This window comes from Vespa velutina, chromosome 1 (genome assembly GCF_912470025.1).
Source record: "Vespa velutina chromosome 1, iVesVel2.1, whole genome shotgun sequence".
In the NCBI taxonomy this organism is placed as follows: domain Eukaryota; kingdom Metazoa; phylum Arthropoda; class Insecta; order Hymenoptera; family Vespidae; genus Vespa; species Vespa velutina.
The window spans coordinates 12,341,385-12,356,059 of record NC_062188.1 but is presented as its reverse complement, the minus strand read 5'-3'; the positions used below and the strand labels follow the sequence as shown (position 1 = coordinate 12,356,059).

The 14,675-nt window shown below is 29.7% G+C and overlaps 2 protein-coding genes across 16 annotated transcripts in view; one reads left to right on the top strand and one right to left on the bottom strand.

The window, feature by feature from the left end:
* Nucleotides 1-1,055: 1,055 nt before the first annotated feature.
* On the bottom strand, nucleotides 1,056-12,053 carry LOC124948332 (dnaJ homolog subfamily C member 13). Of its 7 annotated transcripts, none has more exons than XM_047491831.1 (19): nucleotides 11,906-12,053; nucleotides 11,617-11,695; nucleotides 11,004-11,271; nucleotides 9,377-10,222; nucleotides 8,634-9,077; nucleotides 8,144-8,554; nucleotides 7,479-8,044; nucleotides 6,449-7,364; nucleotides 6,011-6,367; nucleotides 5,748-5,939; nucleotides 5,150-5,662; nucleotides 4,437-5,015; nucleotides 3,902-4,331; nucleotides 3,548-3,830; nucleotides 3,254-3,467; nucleotides 2,745-2,930; nucleotides 2,522-2,662; nucleotides 2,166-2,406; nucleotides 1,056-2,075 (listed from the first exon to the last, which is right to left on the bottom strand). In XM_047491831.1, exons 1-19 carry the CDS (start codon nucleotides 11,928-11,930, stop codon nucleotides 1,963-1,965), a joined length of 6,804 nt encoding a protein of 2,267 aa, XP_047347787.1. In that variant the 5' UTR covers nucleotides 11,931-12,053; the 3' UTR covers nucleotides 1,056-1,962. The 7 variants fall into 7 exon arrangements, with proteins under 7 accessions (XP_047347787.1, XP_047347872.1, XP_047348045.1 ...); XM_047491916.1 differs by having other exon boundaries at nucleotides 6,449-7,334; XM_047492089.1 differs by having other exon boundaries at nucleotides 8,634-9,002.
* LOC124949458 (angiogenic factor with G patch and FHA domains 1) overlaps nucleotides 12,023-14,675 on the top strand; it is a 13,551-nt gene continuing 10,898 nt past the window's right edge. For 6 of the 9 annotated variants that reach the window (XM_047494535.1, XM_047494903.1, XM_047495094.1 and 3 more), the window contains exons 1-8: nucleotides 12,023-12,139; nucleotides 12,251-12,449; nucleotides 12,522-12,755; nucleotides 12,834-12,998; nucleotides 13,232-13,409; nucleotides 13,545-13,705; nucleotides 13,801-14,243; nucleotides 14,314-14,413. In XM_047494535.1, the coding sequence (XP_047350491.1) occupies nucleotides 12,267-12,449; nucleotides 12,522-12,755; nucleotides 12,834-12,998; nucleotides 13,232-13,409; nucleotides 13,545-13,705; nucleotides 13,801-14,243; nucleotides 14,314-14,413 (1,464 nt within the window). In that variant the 5' untranslated portion in view covers nucleotides 12,023-12,139; nucleotides 12,251-12,266. The remainder of the gene's footprint in view (nucleotides 12,140-12,250; nucleotides 12,450-12,521; nucleotides 12,756-12,833; nucleotides 12,999-13,231; nucleotides 13,410-13,544; nucleotides 13,706-13,800; nucleotides 14,244-14,313; nucleotides 14,414-14,675) is intronic. The other 3 variants (XM_047494816.1, XM_047494631.1, XM_047494724.1) reach the window with 3 other exon arrangements.

The following is a 14,675-nucleotide window of genomic DNA, read 5'->3' as shown; positions in this document are numbered from 1 at the left end:
ATCTGTACTGCATCGGCTAGGCACATTTTTGCTATTGCGAGAGGAACTTTGCGTTTTTATTTTTGATATTAAAAAAAAAAAAGAAAAAAAAAAAAAAAAAAGAAAAAAGACAAAAAAGGAAAAAAAAAACAGAAAAAAAAATCCACGCGAATCGACTCGTCAATTTAAAGTAAAAAATAGGATTGATTTATTAAATGACAAATGAAAAAGTAACGTGTTTTTTGATGGTACCTTTTAAAGTACAGACAAATATTTTGGACATGTTTTTTTTTAATATATCGCTTTATTACAATATACTAATAATTGATATGAAACAGAGATCGTGTCTGAATATGGAACTCGATCCATCGGACAGATCTTATCACCAATAGAAGATATCCCTCTTTTTTTTTTGTACGCATAGTTAGAGTTATATTTAAAGGATAATATAAAAAGTTTATATAACTCAAAATTTCTCAAATGTTAAGATGTTTTCCTGTTCGCATTCAACGCATCAAAAAGTTTCGTAACACGACCGAGAGAAGTACATCTTATCTGTGAACAATAGTTACAATTATTCTGTAATCTTATTTTTGTCCTTCCTTAAAACTATGTACAGCTTACTTGGAAAATTTCTTTAATCGTTAGGCTTCATGGGATATCTTTACGATGCAACGATTATCTTCGTTCTAAGTTCTACGATATACAGTTAAAAATGTACATTTTTTATATTATTAAAAAAAAGAGTTAAAACAAAAAATCATACATTACGATATATCAAAGAAATGTGAAGAGCAGTGTTCTCGTTTATACTCAGGCTTTTTTCTCATGGACTTTGTTTCGAATATATTATTATATTTCGGAAATATTATAGATCAAACATAATAAATCAATGTTCCATAAATTTATGCTGGTATTTAAACAATTATATTTAACGATTAACGAGAATACTTCGTAATACTTAAACTGCGACTATTCCGTAAAAAATCGTTGAAGAAGACTCCAACACAAATATTATATTTTATACAAATAATGGTGACGGTAATGTGTAGTGATAATGGCCATAAAAATAAATATTAATCATGTACAAGTCATTTTAATATTTGATAGCTGTAAATTAGATAGATTTATGAGTCCTTCTATGAACATAAATCATACATTCTTATAATTAAATTTATAATTGCATCAATGCTGGAAAAAAGAAAAAACAAAAATTTATACATATGCATGTGGTTTTCCGTATTATTTATGAAATGTTATTACTTTTTAAATGTACTTTCATAATCTGTGAATTTCAATCTTCCTTTTATTGTAAGAATGATATCACAGAGGAAATTGTTGTATTACAAATGATTATGTTTTTTTTCTTTTTTTTTTTTTTTTAATTTTTTATTATTACTTTTTTTATTTTGATTTTACTGCGAATAATTAAAAATGCATAGTGATAATTTCAAAGAATGGACAGGCCAAAGTTTTTTCATACATATTTGCAATTTCATTCATCAATAATATTTCCAGTTATAGGTATGCAATTATCTGAGAAATACTATTAATGAATATTTTATACAAGATCATATTGCGATCGTTAATAAGTATACATTTGCTTATAATAAACATAAATCATATATGATTATCAAGTACGATATGAAAATTATTTCGGGGAAACGTTTGATAACGAACGAATTTTTATATATGGATTGGTAAAGTTTGATTTAAAAAACAAATGATTTACAAAATAACTATGTAAATTATAATAAGACATTACTTTTAAATCTTATAGAAGAAAGACATGATGTGTTCTTATAAAATAGTAACAATAAGAAAAGTAACTCTAACTGAATATTATTCAATTAATATATTCCTTTCTTTAAAGAGCCAAAAATCACAGACAATGTAGTCTCTCTATATCAGTAAGATAGACCGACAGGAATTTTATCATTGACAATTTCACTGCCTTTTGTACGACTTTCGATGCTACCTATATCAGATGCTATCGTTTCTAATTAAACTATCTTCCTTGTCAACTGGTGGTGGACCTGTGGTAAGTGTCGTACTGGGCCCTGCCGTTAGATAACCAGCAGATAATGGTGTTCCAGCTGGTGAATAATCGAAAATATATATTTTTCCATTCGCGATATTTATATTTATATTTAAACATAAATACCAATTTCAAAATCTTATCTTACCTGTTAAATAGCCTGAGTTGGTTGTGTTGGATATAAATAAATCATGTCGTTGATCTTTATATTCTGCCCAGACACTAGATTTTTCTAGTATAGCATTGACTTTTTCACCTAAAAGTAAACTTTTCGTCATTGCTTTCAAAGCTTTCACTATTTGCGCTTTGGTTGTAGCAGGATTATCGATAACATCTAGTCGACCTTCCAATATATTTAAGAGATATGGCACCATTTCAGCTTCCAGTGCCTAAATAAAATCCAAACATATACTCTATTTTAATTTTTTTATTTAATTATTATTAATAATTAAATAAGTATATTATAGTATATTATTAATATCTATGTTTCACGATATAACGTACCTGTTTAATAAGTCTATCTTCATTTGTTGAAAATAATCTATTTAAAGTTTCGCAAGCTATTGCTATCATATCCCGTCTGGATTGCATAGCATGTTTTAATGGACTTATACATTCTGTTTGACAAATAGATGATATACAAATCTAAAAAATCGAAGAGAAAAAAATATAATAATACGGTAATTTTTAATTAGAATCATTATATTGTAATATCAAATTAATTCACCTCGCTGGTAGCTAATTGGTGTAATATTAATATTGCTGTTTTATATACGGAAGGTTGATTGTTCTGCATTGCCATTTGTCTACATAGTCGTGGTATATGGCCTAACGATGGTACTTGATCTGCTAATATTGGTTGCACTTGTAATAAACACACCAAAGCTTGTGTTGTAAGCTCTAACATCTCCGGCTGAAAAAATATATTATTATAAACACATTCATATATGATCTGGTGATTATGAAAGTGATCTGTTATATATTTTTCGTTTTGAAATATTTTGACATTTGAGTTTGAATTATTTAAAAATTAGTTTTCTGTAATAAATAAAAGTAAGTATATTTATCCTTGATAAAAATAATTCTTTTATGTAATTTAGAAATTTTAAGAATAGCGTGTGACAAAATGTCTCTTTATTAAATATTTCAAATGACTTAGATCACTTTCACAATCACCAGCTCATATATAAGATAAAGTGACTTGATATTTTCAGCTAATTATTTTGTAAATCTTACGTCAGTCTTTTCCTTAGACATAAGTGTTAGAATAGTGTCCATAAGTTCACTTAAAAATTCCTTAGGCTTTCTAAGAGCCCATGCAGGACTAGCTATAAATAATCTGAGGTATACGCCGCCTACTACAGGTTCATTTGTAGCGATATCAATATTATTTTGAGTTTCTGGTAACTTCATTATCACACTAGGATTTCGTCTTTGCAATGCGAAATATCTGTACAAAAAATTATTATAATATAAAACAATATATAGTATTTTCAATGATCACTATTAATTAAATTATATAGAACATACTCATCTTTCAATTCAGCAATAATTCTTGAAACTCGTCCTTTAGATTCATCATCCCAAATTAATTCCGGATTTTCGTGTTTTGTTTCAAACATATGTACACATTGTTTAGGTGAATCACGAATTGCCTCACTAAATAATCTGGGTAAAAATTTAGATAGATCTAATTTTACCCTTGGTCCAGCCAGTTTATCTGAAGACATTTTGGCGAGCAATTCAGCCGCTGTTTCTCGTACCTGAGTGTTACTTGAATTGCAGAATAAATCAAGGACATAAACAACAGCTCCTAAGAATATTAATTATCAAAGAATTATTTTCATTTATTTTTGAATATTTTTTCAATATATTTACACTGACCTTTAGCCAGTGCATCTTTTACGATTTTCGTTGAACTCATCAGTGCATATAAAGTTTCTAATGCAAGAAGTTGATACTCTTTTAGACTATGCAAGCATAATAGTAAATGTACTATCACTTCGTTTGCTGCAATATCACTGACACATTCTTGATTTTTAGTTACATTACTGATTACCTCAAGCGCACTTTTTTGCACTAATTTGCAATTGTTACAATTAACTAATCCAAATAATAACTTGAAATGACCCATACACTGTAATTCTATTCCAGGATTATTTTTAATTACATTTCTTAATGCTTCCAAAGCCATTACAACGTGTTCCAATTTTTCTTTATATTCTTTGCCTAAAGTAACATTTCCAAGAGAAGCTAAATAATCCGATGATTTGGACAGAAATTCAAGCAAATTTATTGTAAAACTTTTTGGATCCTGAAAAATATTAAAAACTTATAATAAGAAGAATACAATGAAAGAATATAATAAGAAAATTTATATTAAAAACTTATAATAAAAAAATAATATTAATAATTTTACCTCTATAGGAAAAACTGGTTGTTCATTATATACTTTAACAAATATTTCACCAATAATTAATTCTCCAGCATGAGCACTATATTTGAAATTACTGAAATCATGTTCAAAATTTTCGTTACCATTCAATCTTTCTAATCGCTTAGCTTCTAGATATTCGTTTAACTCTGCTCTAGTTCCATTATCCCAAATCAAATATGGGTTTGAACAATTAGAATTTAATGTCTTTAATATTTCTTCAGGTTTATCTTTGCTAAGCTGACGAGCAAGATAAGGTGTTAAAAGTTTTTCTAAAGCATTCACTGTGACAGGATTATTAGGTGTTTTGTTTTCTCCTGTCATATAACCACCCAATCTGGCACAAGCTTTAACAGCCAATTTTGCCAAATTATTAGCAACTTCTTGTCTATTCTCATCTTGAGTTCTTTCGACGCCACCTTCTTCTAATGTATAATCGTAATTAAACATAAACAGCAACAGATGCCACAAAGCATCAGATTTAAATAGTTCCATTTGCAGAATGCTATCTGTAGCAAGCGATGAAACACATTCGGTAGCAACCGAACATAATTTTGTCAAATGCTGTTAAAAATATTCGATTTAATGTTAGATCACATTTTATAATAATTAAATTCGACTATATTAAAACTGTGTACAAGTTATCTCATAATAAATGTTAAAAAAATATTAAATGTTAAATTTATCAAAGTACTTACTCTGAAATGTAATATTCTGCACAAATCTTTAACCAATTGTGGTAACTCTATAATTTTATCTCTGCATCCACTAAATGATCCAGCAACAGCGAAACATTTAGTAATGTGCATACATACTTGTACCGCGATATCGTTAGGTTTACTTGATTTGTTCAAAACCGAAACACATCGAGTATAGGCACGAAGTAAAACCTCTAAACCATCTTCTCTTCGTAATTCTTCCGCGTTTAAAGCAGAACAATGAACCGTATGATATGCAAGTTCACTAGCAGCAGCCAACAATGGTGCAGACTTTGAAAATAAACGTTCATCATCCGATTCTAATTTGATCGTCTTAATTAACTGAGGATAACCGGCATATTTATATGGCCTAAGTTCTTCTGTATATCTATGAAAAAGAATACTTTGTGTTCTCAAAATAAGTACTATATTATCAGGATTCGGACCATCGGTAGTCCAACAGCTGCGACTACATAAAAATTCATATGCTTGATTAACTGCCTCAAATTTATCCTAAAGTGAAAAACATATATATTATATATCGTATGGTTTTAATTGTTTTAAAAGCTATACTTATTAATGTTAACTTAGTACTTACTCTGCCTTGAGGGTTTTTATCAGGGTGATACATTTGAGCTAACTTGTAATATGATTTTCTAACATTTGCTTCATTGTGTTGTTCTCCAACAGGCAAACCTAATACTTTGTAAGCCTCATCAACTGTCATTAAAGGTGGTTTCTTTTCTACCTCTTTTTTCCATGCATTCAATACGTCTTTTAATAATTGCACCTGTATATCAGTAGTAATAAATAATATAAGTATCACGATATAATATAAAAAGATCTGTAACCTCGACTTACAGGTTCAGGTATAGGCCATTGCGGAAATTTGACAGTATCGCACAAATGTCGAAGATAAAATATTTGACAAAATAATTCATTTTCCAATTGTGGATACCTCACAGCAGGTATAGCAATGTATTGATATTTGGCCATAGTATGACTTCTTAATTTCGGGGTAAAATCGGCAATATGTGCGGCTATTTTTTCAATAAGCATTCTTCTCATTTCAGCATTCCAAATTGCTTCCGGAGTATCAAAATCACCTAGAAATATTTGTGCAAATTTCTCTGCACCATGATTTTCTAAATAGCTCACCATGGCATCGGGTAAAAGTTGACCAAGAATGCTTCGTTGCATAATGTCAGAAGATATGTTCTGAAGATATAATTACAATGTACATTTATAATATTTAAAAAATTAATCATGAAAATAATATTATTGTAACATTACACATACGTCATCGCTTCTAAAAGCCTGTTTGGTGTGTGTCAATTGTAAAAATCTTGCTATAGGTAGAACATTGGAACCAGTGTACATCAATATGAAGTAAAAAACACCAGTGAGATAAATTTTTGAGACATCTGCATTGTCACGCATTATTTCACATAATAATGTAGCGACTCTTTCGACCAATACGGGATCGAAAGTCAATAGGAGTTGTACAATATGTGGTAAACATTGAAGGTCCGACAAGAGACGTTTAACACGTGGTAATGGCCTAATCACAGCATCATCCGCATCTCTACTTGGAAAGTATTCGCACATTTTAATTAAGATATTTAAAATTAAAGTTGCTAATTCACTTTCATTGATTACTGGAATTCCTCTTGCAACTAAAGTCCATTTCAATTGTGGTACTTGAGATATCATCCTCCATCCATCCAATCCTTGTGCCCAAACCTTTGTTTTATAAGTTATCTTACTTGTCGTATATAAATCTTTCAGATCTTTTAAACTTATGGGACCCTTACGTGTATCACCATCGTTATAATACCATTCTTTTTCCATCATCCTCTCTTGCTGTGGACCTGCTTCTATGACATTAGTTTGCGTGGGTACCACAGCACGAGAAGTATGTAAATGTGCTAATGTTAAAAGATCTACAAGTGCTCGTACACCATTCTGATCCATTATCTCTTTAACGTTTCTTCTGTGTTGAATGAGTTTCTTTATGAACATAACTAATCGATCACGTTCCATTCTATCGGTGCACCGATCCAACATTCCTACTATATATTTTGTGTCTGAGAATGGTCCAATATCTTCGTAATATCGTCCATACACTATAGTCATTGCTTGCAAGCAAAGGCACTTCATTTCGACTTTTGTTGTTAACAAGAATCTATGGTATAAGTCATTAAAAAATTCATACCTATATATATATATATATAAAAAAAAAAGAAAAAAAAAAAAAGTTAAAATTTTATTATCATATAATCTTACATTTTAAATACATTTGAATACTATCGTATATTTATTTACTTACGATTTTCGAATTGGACTCTCTGGGCTATCTCTTTCTAGTAGCAGCCTCAAGTAATAATCTCCAATTTTGACTTCATCTGATAGGCACTGATATTGCACTTCGAATTCTCTGTAATTCCATGCAATTAAGGTTCCACCTGCTAATTCTTTATCCGAGGTAAATGCACGTATTTCATGATCGAGAGCAGTTCTTAATTCCTCTCTTGTTTTATGGTTCCATATTAAATTAGGTAACGAATGATCTTGATTGAATTTATAATAAAACAATTTCCAATTTGCTTCAGACTTAATTCTTTCTCTGCGTTTTCTTAAGACTATTGGACGTTCTTTGATTTTTTCTTGTCTTTCTATACCAATGCGTGCACCCCAATGTTGAAGAGCATGTTCCATATGCTTCTCTACTAATCGCACTTGGCGTTCGATCATAATCCACTGCGGACTTTTTTTATTTTTCGATGCATGGTCTATTGCTATTTTTAAATTATCACGATTATTTAATTTTTCTTCTTCGAGAAATGAATCAGGAACTTTTTCATCGGAGTCTAAATAATTTAGTAAACCAACGGGCTATAGAAGATAATATAATTTTTGTGAACAATATAGATATATGTAAGTAAATATAAAAGTTTGTAATCTCTTTAACTATAAAAAAAATGATATTTTTACCATAATTCGTTTTAATAATCCCATAGCTGTAGGATGTCCTGTCACCCATAATCCTACTAAATGTCTGCATAGTTGTCTATGTGTCAGAAGTCTACTATCATTGCCGATAGTAAAGAGGCTATATAAAAGATGCCTTGGTAAAGCTCCTTCAGCAAGAGCTAGTTCTTGCATTTTTGCAGCCACTTCAGGTGCACCTTCTTCTATAATTGCTCTCATTATCAAACCAGCTCCTTTAACAATAGCCAGTGACGGATGTTGAAATAATTTGAAAAGAGATCTACCCCTTGCTGCAACCATCTCTAAAAGGTTGTCAAAATGTTTGCCATCTGTAGTTTCACTATATGGTACACATAATGCAAAAGTTAATAGATCAAGCATGGCAGAAACTACTAAAGCACCAGTGCCATGATTCTGAAATGTTCAAAGTATATACTTGAAGTCCTTCTTTGTATTTCAAGACCAGAAAAGATATATATATTGAAATACTTACAATATGATTAATCCACATTTCAAGTAAACTTTCTAAAAATTTGTTACTACTAAGAAGACTGCTTTTGTTCAATTGTTCTTGCCTTAGGTCACAATCATCATGCATTGGTTGCATAAGCGCACATATACAATCTATAGCAGCCTGTGTAACACCACAATCTTCTCTCTTTAATGCTTTTACAACTCTAGTACCAATAGCTTCTCTAAATCCAGCAAAAGAGGTGAATGCAGTGAATCCAACTTTACTTGCTACTAATCTTCGTATAGCATGAAACTGTGCTTCGATCTCATCATTCCCTTCTAGCTCTTTATTTACTAAGGTGCTTAAGGCAGCAAGTATAATTTTCTCTTTATTCTCAGTAAAAAGTCCCTGTAAGTAGTTATTCATCACACTGTACAGTTGAAGCTGTAAGCTTGGTACAGTCCATTCAAGCGGTGTACCGTCCTGAACAAAGGGAAAAAATCTCAGTTTGCATGTTTTCTACGTATGATATCAGACAGAAATACCTCAGTTGAATCGTTTTAATGATGTCATAGAGATATTTATGTTTCAAGTAATAGTTGTTTCTTATTACGATATATTTAGTACTCATGTCAAGTATAGATCCCGAGATATTTCCGTCTTGATCAATTGTAACCGCTTCAATGTACTGTAGGCCTATATTGTTAGTTTTTAAAATATTAAAACAAACTGTTTACTGAGAGATATCTTAATTATAATTATCAATATGAATTTTCTCTTACATCTTGAGTTATTGAATAATTGAGACCACTATACGGTATATTAGCATTAAACCTTTCCAAAATTTCTGCAAAAGTACGTCCTCCTGGTGGTTGTTGTAAGAATTTAACATGGGATATTTCTACTTCTTCATCAACAGATAAATTAAGAGGTCCTAATCTTTTTCCCCTTGCAATTGGATGCATTCTTACATGAGCATCTCTATTTCCAGATGCTCTTACACCATCAAGTAATGAAGCTAACAGGGAATCTCTGTCTGTTGCAGTGTAACTTCTAATTTGTCCATTTAAATATTGTATCGTAAATAATTGTGGATTTTTATTATCACGAATAAGAGCAAAAATATCTGATAGTGGTCTAAGAGTACAAATATTATATGTTTGTGGATCCCTTTCCAATAAGCAAGTATCAGAAAGGCAAAGTGTTCTTTTTTGTGGTTCTTTATATCTAGGTGAAATTTTATGAACAGTAAATTCTGATCCGCTTGTTATATGTTCATCACTACTGAATTTGCCTAATCTTTGTGCAAGAAAATCTTTAATTTTTATTGGTTCTTTTAAAACTTTTATATTGATTCCTAGATTATTTATTGCTGACTCCAATAGTTTCTTTTTTATTTCCTCTATCTGAGAAGATGCAAAAAGATGTAAACGTCCAAATCCACCACAAACAATCACAAATCCATTAGGATAGTCTTTCATCGTAGCGATGCCTTCAAAGTCCTTATAACAATAACTGGAAAGTAGCATGTTCGTTGTAGGATCCAGCTGATCAAGACTATATGGAGTAACTTCCAATACTATTGGTAATGTTGTATTAGACCAATGGCATTTAACAGCATGATATTTCTATAAATAAGGAAAATATCTTACTATCTAATAAGATTAATAATACTCAATTGTAATATTTATTTATTATAGTATGTAATTTAAAAATCTTTTGTTTTGCTATATAAAACGTATTATACGCTAACATAACAACAAGCAATATATGTTTCTAAAAATTATTTCATAAAAGAAATTATATATATATATATATAAACTTGGATCTCTTTTTACATGGTGAAATTATATTATGCAAAAAAGACATATAAAAAAATCATGTAAAAATTGATTCACAAAAAATATAGAACTTGTGTTAAATTAATGCAAATTATACAAAAAATCAATTAAAATATAGAAGTGCATTTATTAAAAACATTTTGTTTAATAAATGCGTAAAAAGAAAGTTAATGTGCTGAGAAAAATTACTAGAAATATTTTTTTCTTTTGTTAAATACGCATGATTTTCATGACATTTTCTGTAAACTAATTAATATAACCTTCTGTAATTGTGAAAAAATAAATAAAACGTTTGAATAAAATATGTACAGAAAATCATGTAAATGTGAATTATGTAAAAAAATATCATGTAAAAAGACACCCAGATGCGTGTATATATATATATATATATATATATATACATACATACACTTATGTATGTGTTAATGATAAAAAACAGATAGAACATAATACTATTTCATGCATAGTTGTATCACATGACCATATGGCTAACATGATAACAGATGTGCCATTGAAATTTAATACAGAATTTCAATATAGAAGAACACGTATATAACTGATGACTCACCAAAATTTCTTTTGATTTCTCTGCAAACTGATTTCTATATTTGAGTGCTTCTGTTAACAAATGTGCTCTATGTTCTGAACTAAATTTCATTGTATCAACTTTACGTTCTTTCCGCATAGTTATGCTGAATTCACAGGAACCCAACTGATGCTTATTTGTAGGTTGTATACTAATAAATTCAGAGTAATCCCATTTATTAGTAACCTCTAAGGTCCCAGGATTATATGTCGTAATACCCATGGATCCAATGGAAAAAATACGTTTGTACCTATAATACATTTCATAGAATCTATATTTATGTATTTTCAAATAAAAAATTTTAAACTTTCAGAGATATGAATTTTATAGTTTTATCAAATAAATATTATTATATTGCATATTATTTAAATATATCTGAATATTTATAATATAGTTAACATTGTAAGAGAGTTTTATTATCTTTCTTATTTAAAGATAACGGTTTATATAAAGCACATGTGCTAATAAAATTTTGTTATTAGAGAATCATTTTTATTTAGTATCGTATAATTTTACTAAAAGAATGAATAATGAAAAAATAATCTTTTCAAGGTAATAGAAAATTAATCTAACAAAACAAAGTACATAGACTTACTTCCCTTTCCATGAATGTTTGGTGACCAGAAAGCATGCAAGATCCTGGTTATCCTTTAGTGGCATCATTGTCTCATGTCCTGAAGACGCAACAAAGATACAGTTTTAAATAATATTTTAATAACAAAACACTGCACAATACTTGCATCTGCCAAGTAGTGTTAGGGAACATTCGCAAAACGAATAGGAAAAACCGTGTGTGAGTCTTTATATTAGAATACGAATATGTGAAACGAAATGTCAATTAAATTTTTGTGAATATTGATAATAATTTAACTGCGTGAACTAACGAAATTTTAACGCGTTTTCTTGCATTTCAACAAACAAATGTCATTTTGAAGACTTCCGTTGGCCTGGGAGCAGCCATGTTGAATCAGGGGTGTTAACAAAGCTGTTTCCAGATGTCACTGCGTATGTGCCTTTAAGATTTGTTCAGATTCGTTATTAACAAGGTTAAATAAATGATTTAATTGCGTTTGATTCTGAAAAAATTTATTGTAATAATTCCATTTGATTTTATACGGGTTTGTGTAAATTTTCTTAATATTTCTTTTATTACGAAATAAATATTATTTATATACTCGTGTAATTATAATTCTACAAAACTTTGTTTATATATCTGTTTCTTATTTCAGTGAGTAAAACAAAAAAATGACGGAGCATTGTACACAAAGTGAAAGTGATGAAGGAGAAGTTAAATCAGATTTTGGAGAAGATCTAGATGAAGAATTGCAATCTTTACCTCATGTATTACAACTGATACGTAAAATGCGTGAGCATATTAAGTGGCAGAGTAAAAAGATAAAAAAATTACGTAATAAATTACAAGAACAGGTATTCATAATACAATTATATCTAAAACTAATCTCTTCAATTAGTTTTCTTGTATCGATATTATTTTTATAGAAAAATCAAATGAGGAATAAAAGTTTCGTAGAATATGGTACTCAAACAGATCCTTTAGAATATGAAAATAAATACTTAACACAAAATTGGGATCTAAGTAACAATAAAAAATCAAATAGTTTAATCGAACAAGTAAAGCAAGTATCAGAATCTGCATTATTACAAACTGGTTTCGTATATGAGGAAACATCAGGATTATATTATGATTATAATACAGGATATTATTATGACGCTGTAAGTTATTATTTTTTATATAAAGTTTTTAATTATAAATTACATTAAAAACAATATAATATTAAATATATTTTATAGAAACAAGGACTTTATTATGACGGAAACAATGGAACGTATTATTATTATGACGAAGGCAGTAAAACATATAAGTTCCACAGCCATGCACACGCAGTTGTCAACAATATTGCACATTCCCAAGAAACCAAAAAGGAAGAAAAATCAGATGGCGAAAAGGCAAACAAGGTAATAAAAAATTTAAGGATAACGATAGGGATATAAAAATACAAAACATTAAAAATTATAAAAATGTAGAAGGTAGAGCCTATTGTATATATCTGACTTTTATTTGATTTCAGGTTTTGGATGAGATAAATGAGTTAATATGTGGACTTACAAATATAAAATTGAAAGATACAGACGTCATGCCCTAGGTAATTATCTTATGCTTTTAATATGCACATATATCTCTTTTGTAGGATACGGTGAAAAAACGCAAACTCGCACAAGATGGAGAGAGCTTAAAAGAAGATGAGCCCGAAGAGGGTGAATGCTCGGACAGTGATAGCGAACACAGCTCTTATAACGTTACACCAGAATCGTCCATAAATAGTGAGACTGAGAATGAGGAGGAACAAAGTTCAAAGATTAATTTTTGTATTTTTATTTTATCAGATTTCATATTATATCTAAATATATTTACTTAGTTACAAATAATATTAATTTTGTTCTCAAAAATTATTAATATATATTTAGTATAATTTAAAAAATGCAAATTTATTTTTGTTTCAGATATAGCAAAAACATATCCACCATGTATGAGAATAATAGTCAAAGAAACAAACCTTCCAAAGTTAAAAGTTGGTTCACTTTTCCTTGTAGCATACACAGGTGGTTCAATGGGTAAAGAAGGAGATCATTCTGTTATAATACCAGATATAAATGTCAGTAAGGTACGTAATAAGCGAGATTTTAAGTGGTATCTTTGACGTCATATCAGATAGTGATTATCGATTATATAATATTTAACGAACGATAACGATTTCAGCATCACGCACGATTTCTTTATAACGAGACAACGAATTCTTATTGGATAGTAGATTCAGGCTCAAGAAATGGTACATACTTAAATGGAAAAAGATTATCTGTAGCTAAACAAGAGTCCGAATCGTACGAGATAATACATGGTTCGATCATTCAAGTGGGCGGTACAAAATTGTTATGTCATATACATAACGGAAATGAAACTTGCGGTCATTGTGAACCAGGATTGGTTCAACACAATGTAAACACAGAAGAGAATGTATTCTCGAAAAAAAATCTTCATAAAAAAGAATTGAGAAGGTTAAAAACAAAATTTGGTGTAGAAAAAGATAACGTTGCTTCCGCCAGTCAATTAGCAAGTGGTTATCGGGATAGAGCTCAAGCTCGTAGACAGTGTGTTGGTTCTTCAAATCACCATGCCAAGACAGAACAAAGTTCAATCGACACGTGAGTGACGATGAAATGTTACATCAAAGTATAAATTAATATAATCCTTATTCGCATATTTATCTTACAGATCGATAGCGAAAGATAACCGAGGATTTAAATTACTATCTAAAATGGGATGGTGCGAAGGTCGTTCTCTAGGAAAGGATGGTGATGGTAGAACCGAACCGGTGAGTACTTTTATTTTTTAAATAAATTTATTTATAAAATGGAGAGATTTATAATATGAATGAAGCGTAAGAGAAAATAAAAAAAGCATAAATCGAAAGATAGAAAAGATAAATGGTACTATCAACATTTTTTTTTTATTTAATACGGAATGCTAAAAATTGTACTTTTATCTCTATGGAACGCAATAGATAGAATATAGGTCAGTGAGTGGAAATAAAAAACAGACAACTTTAATAAGCTCGCTCGTTAATCATAGAAAGT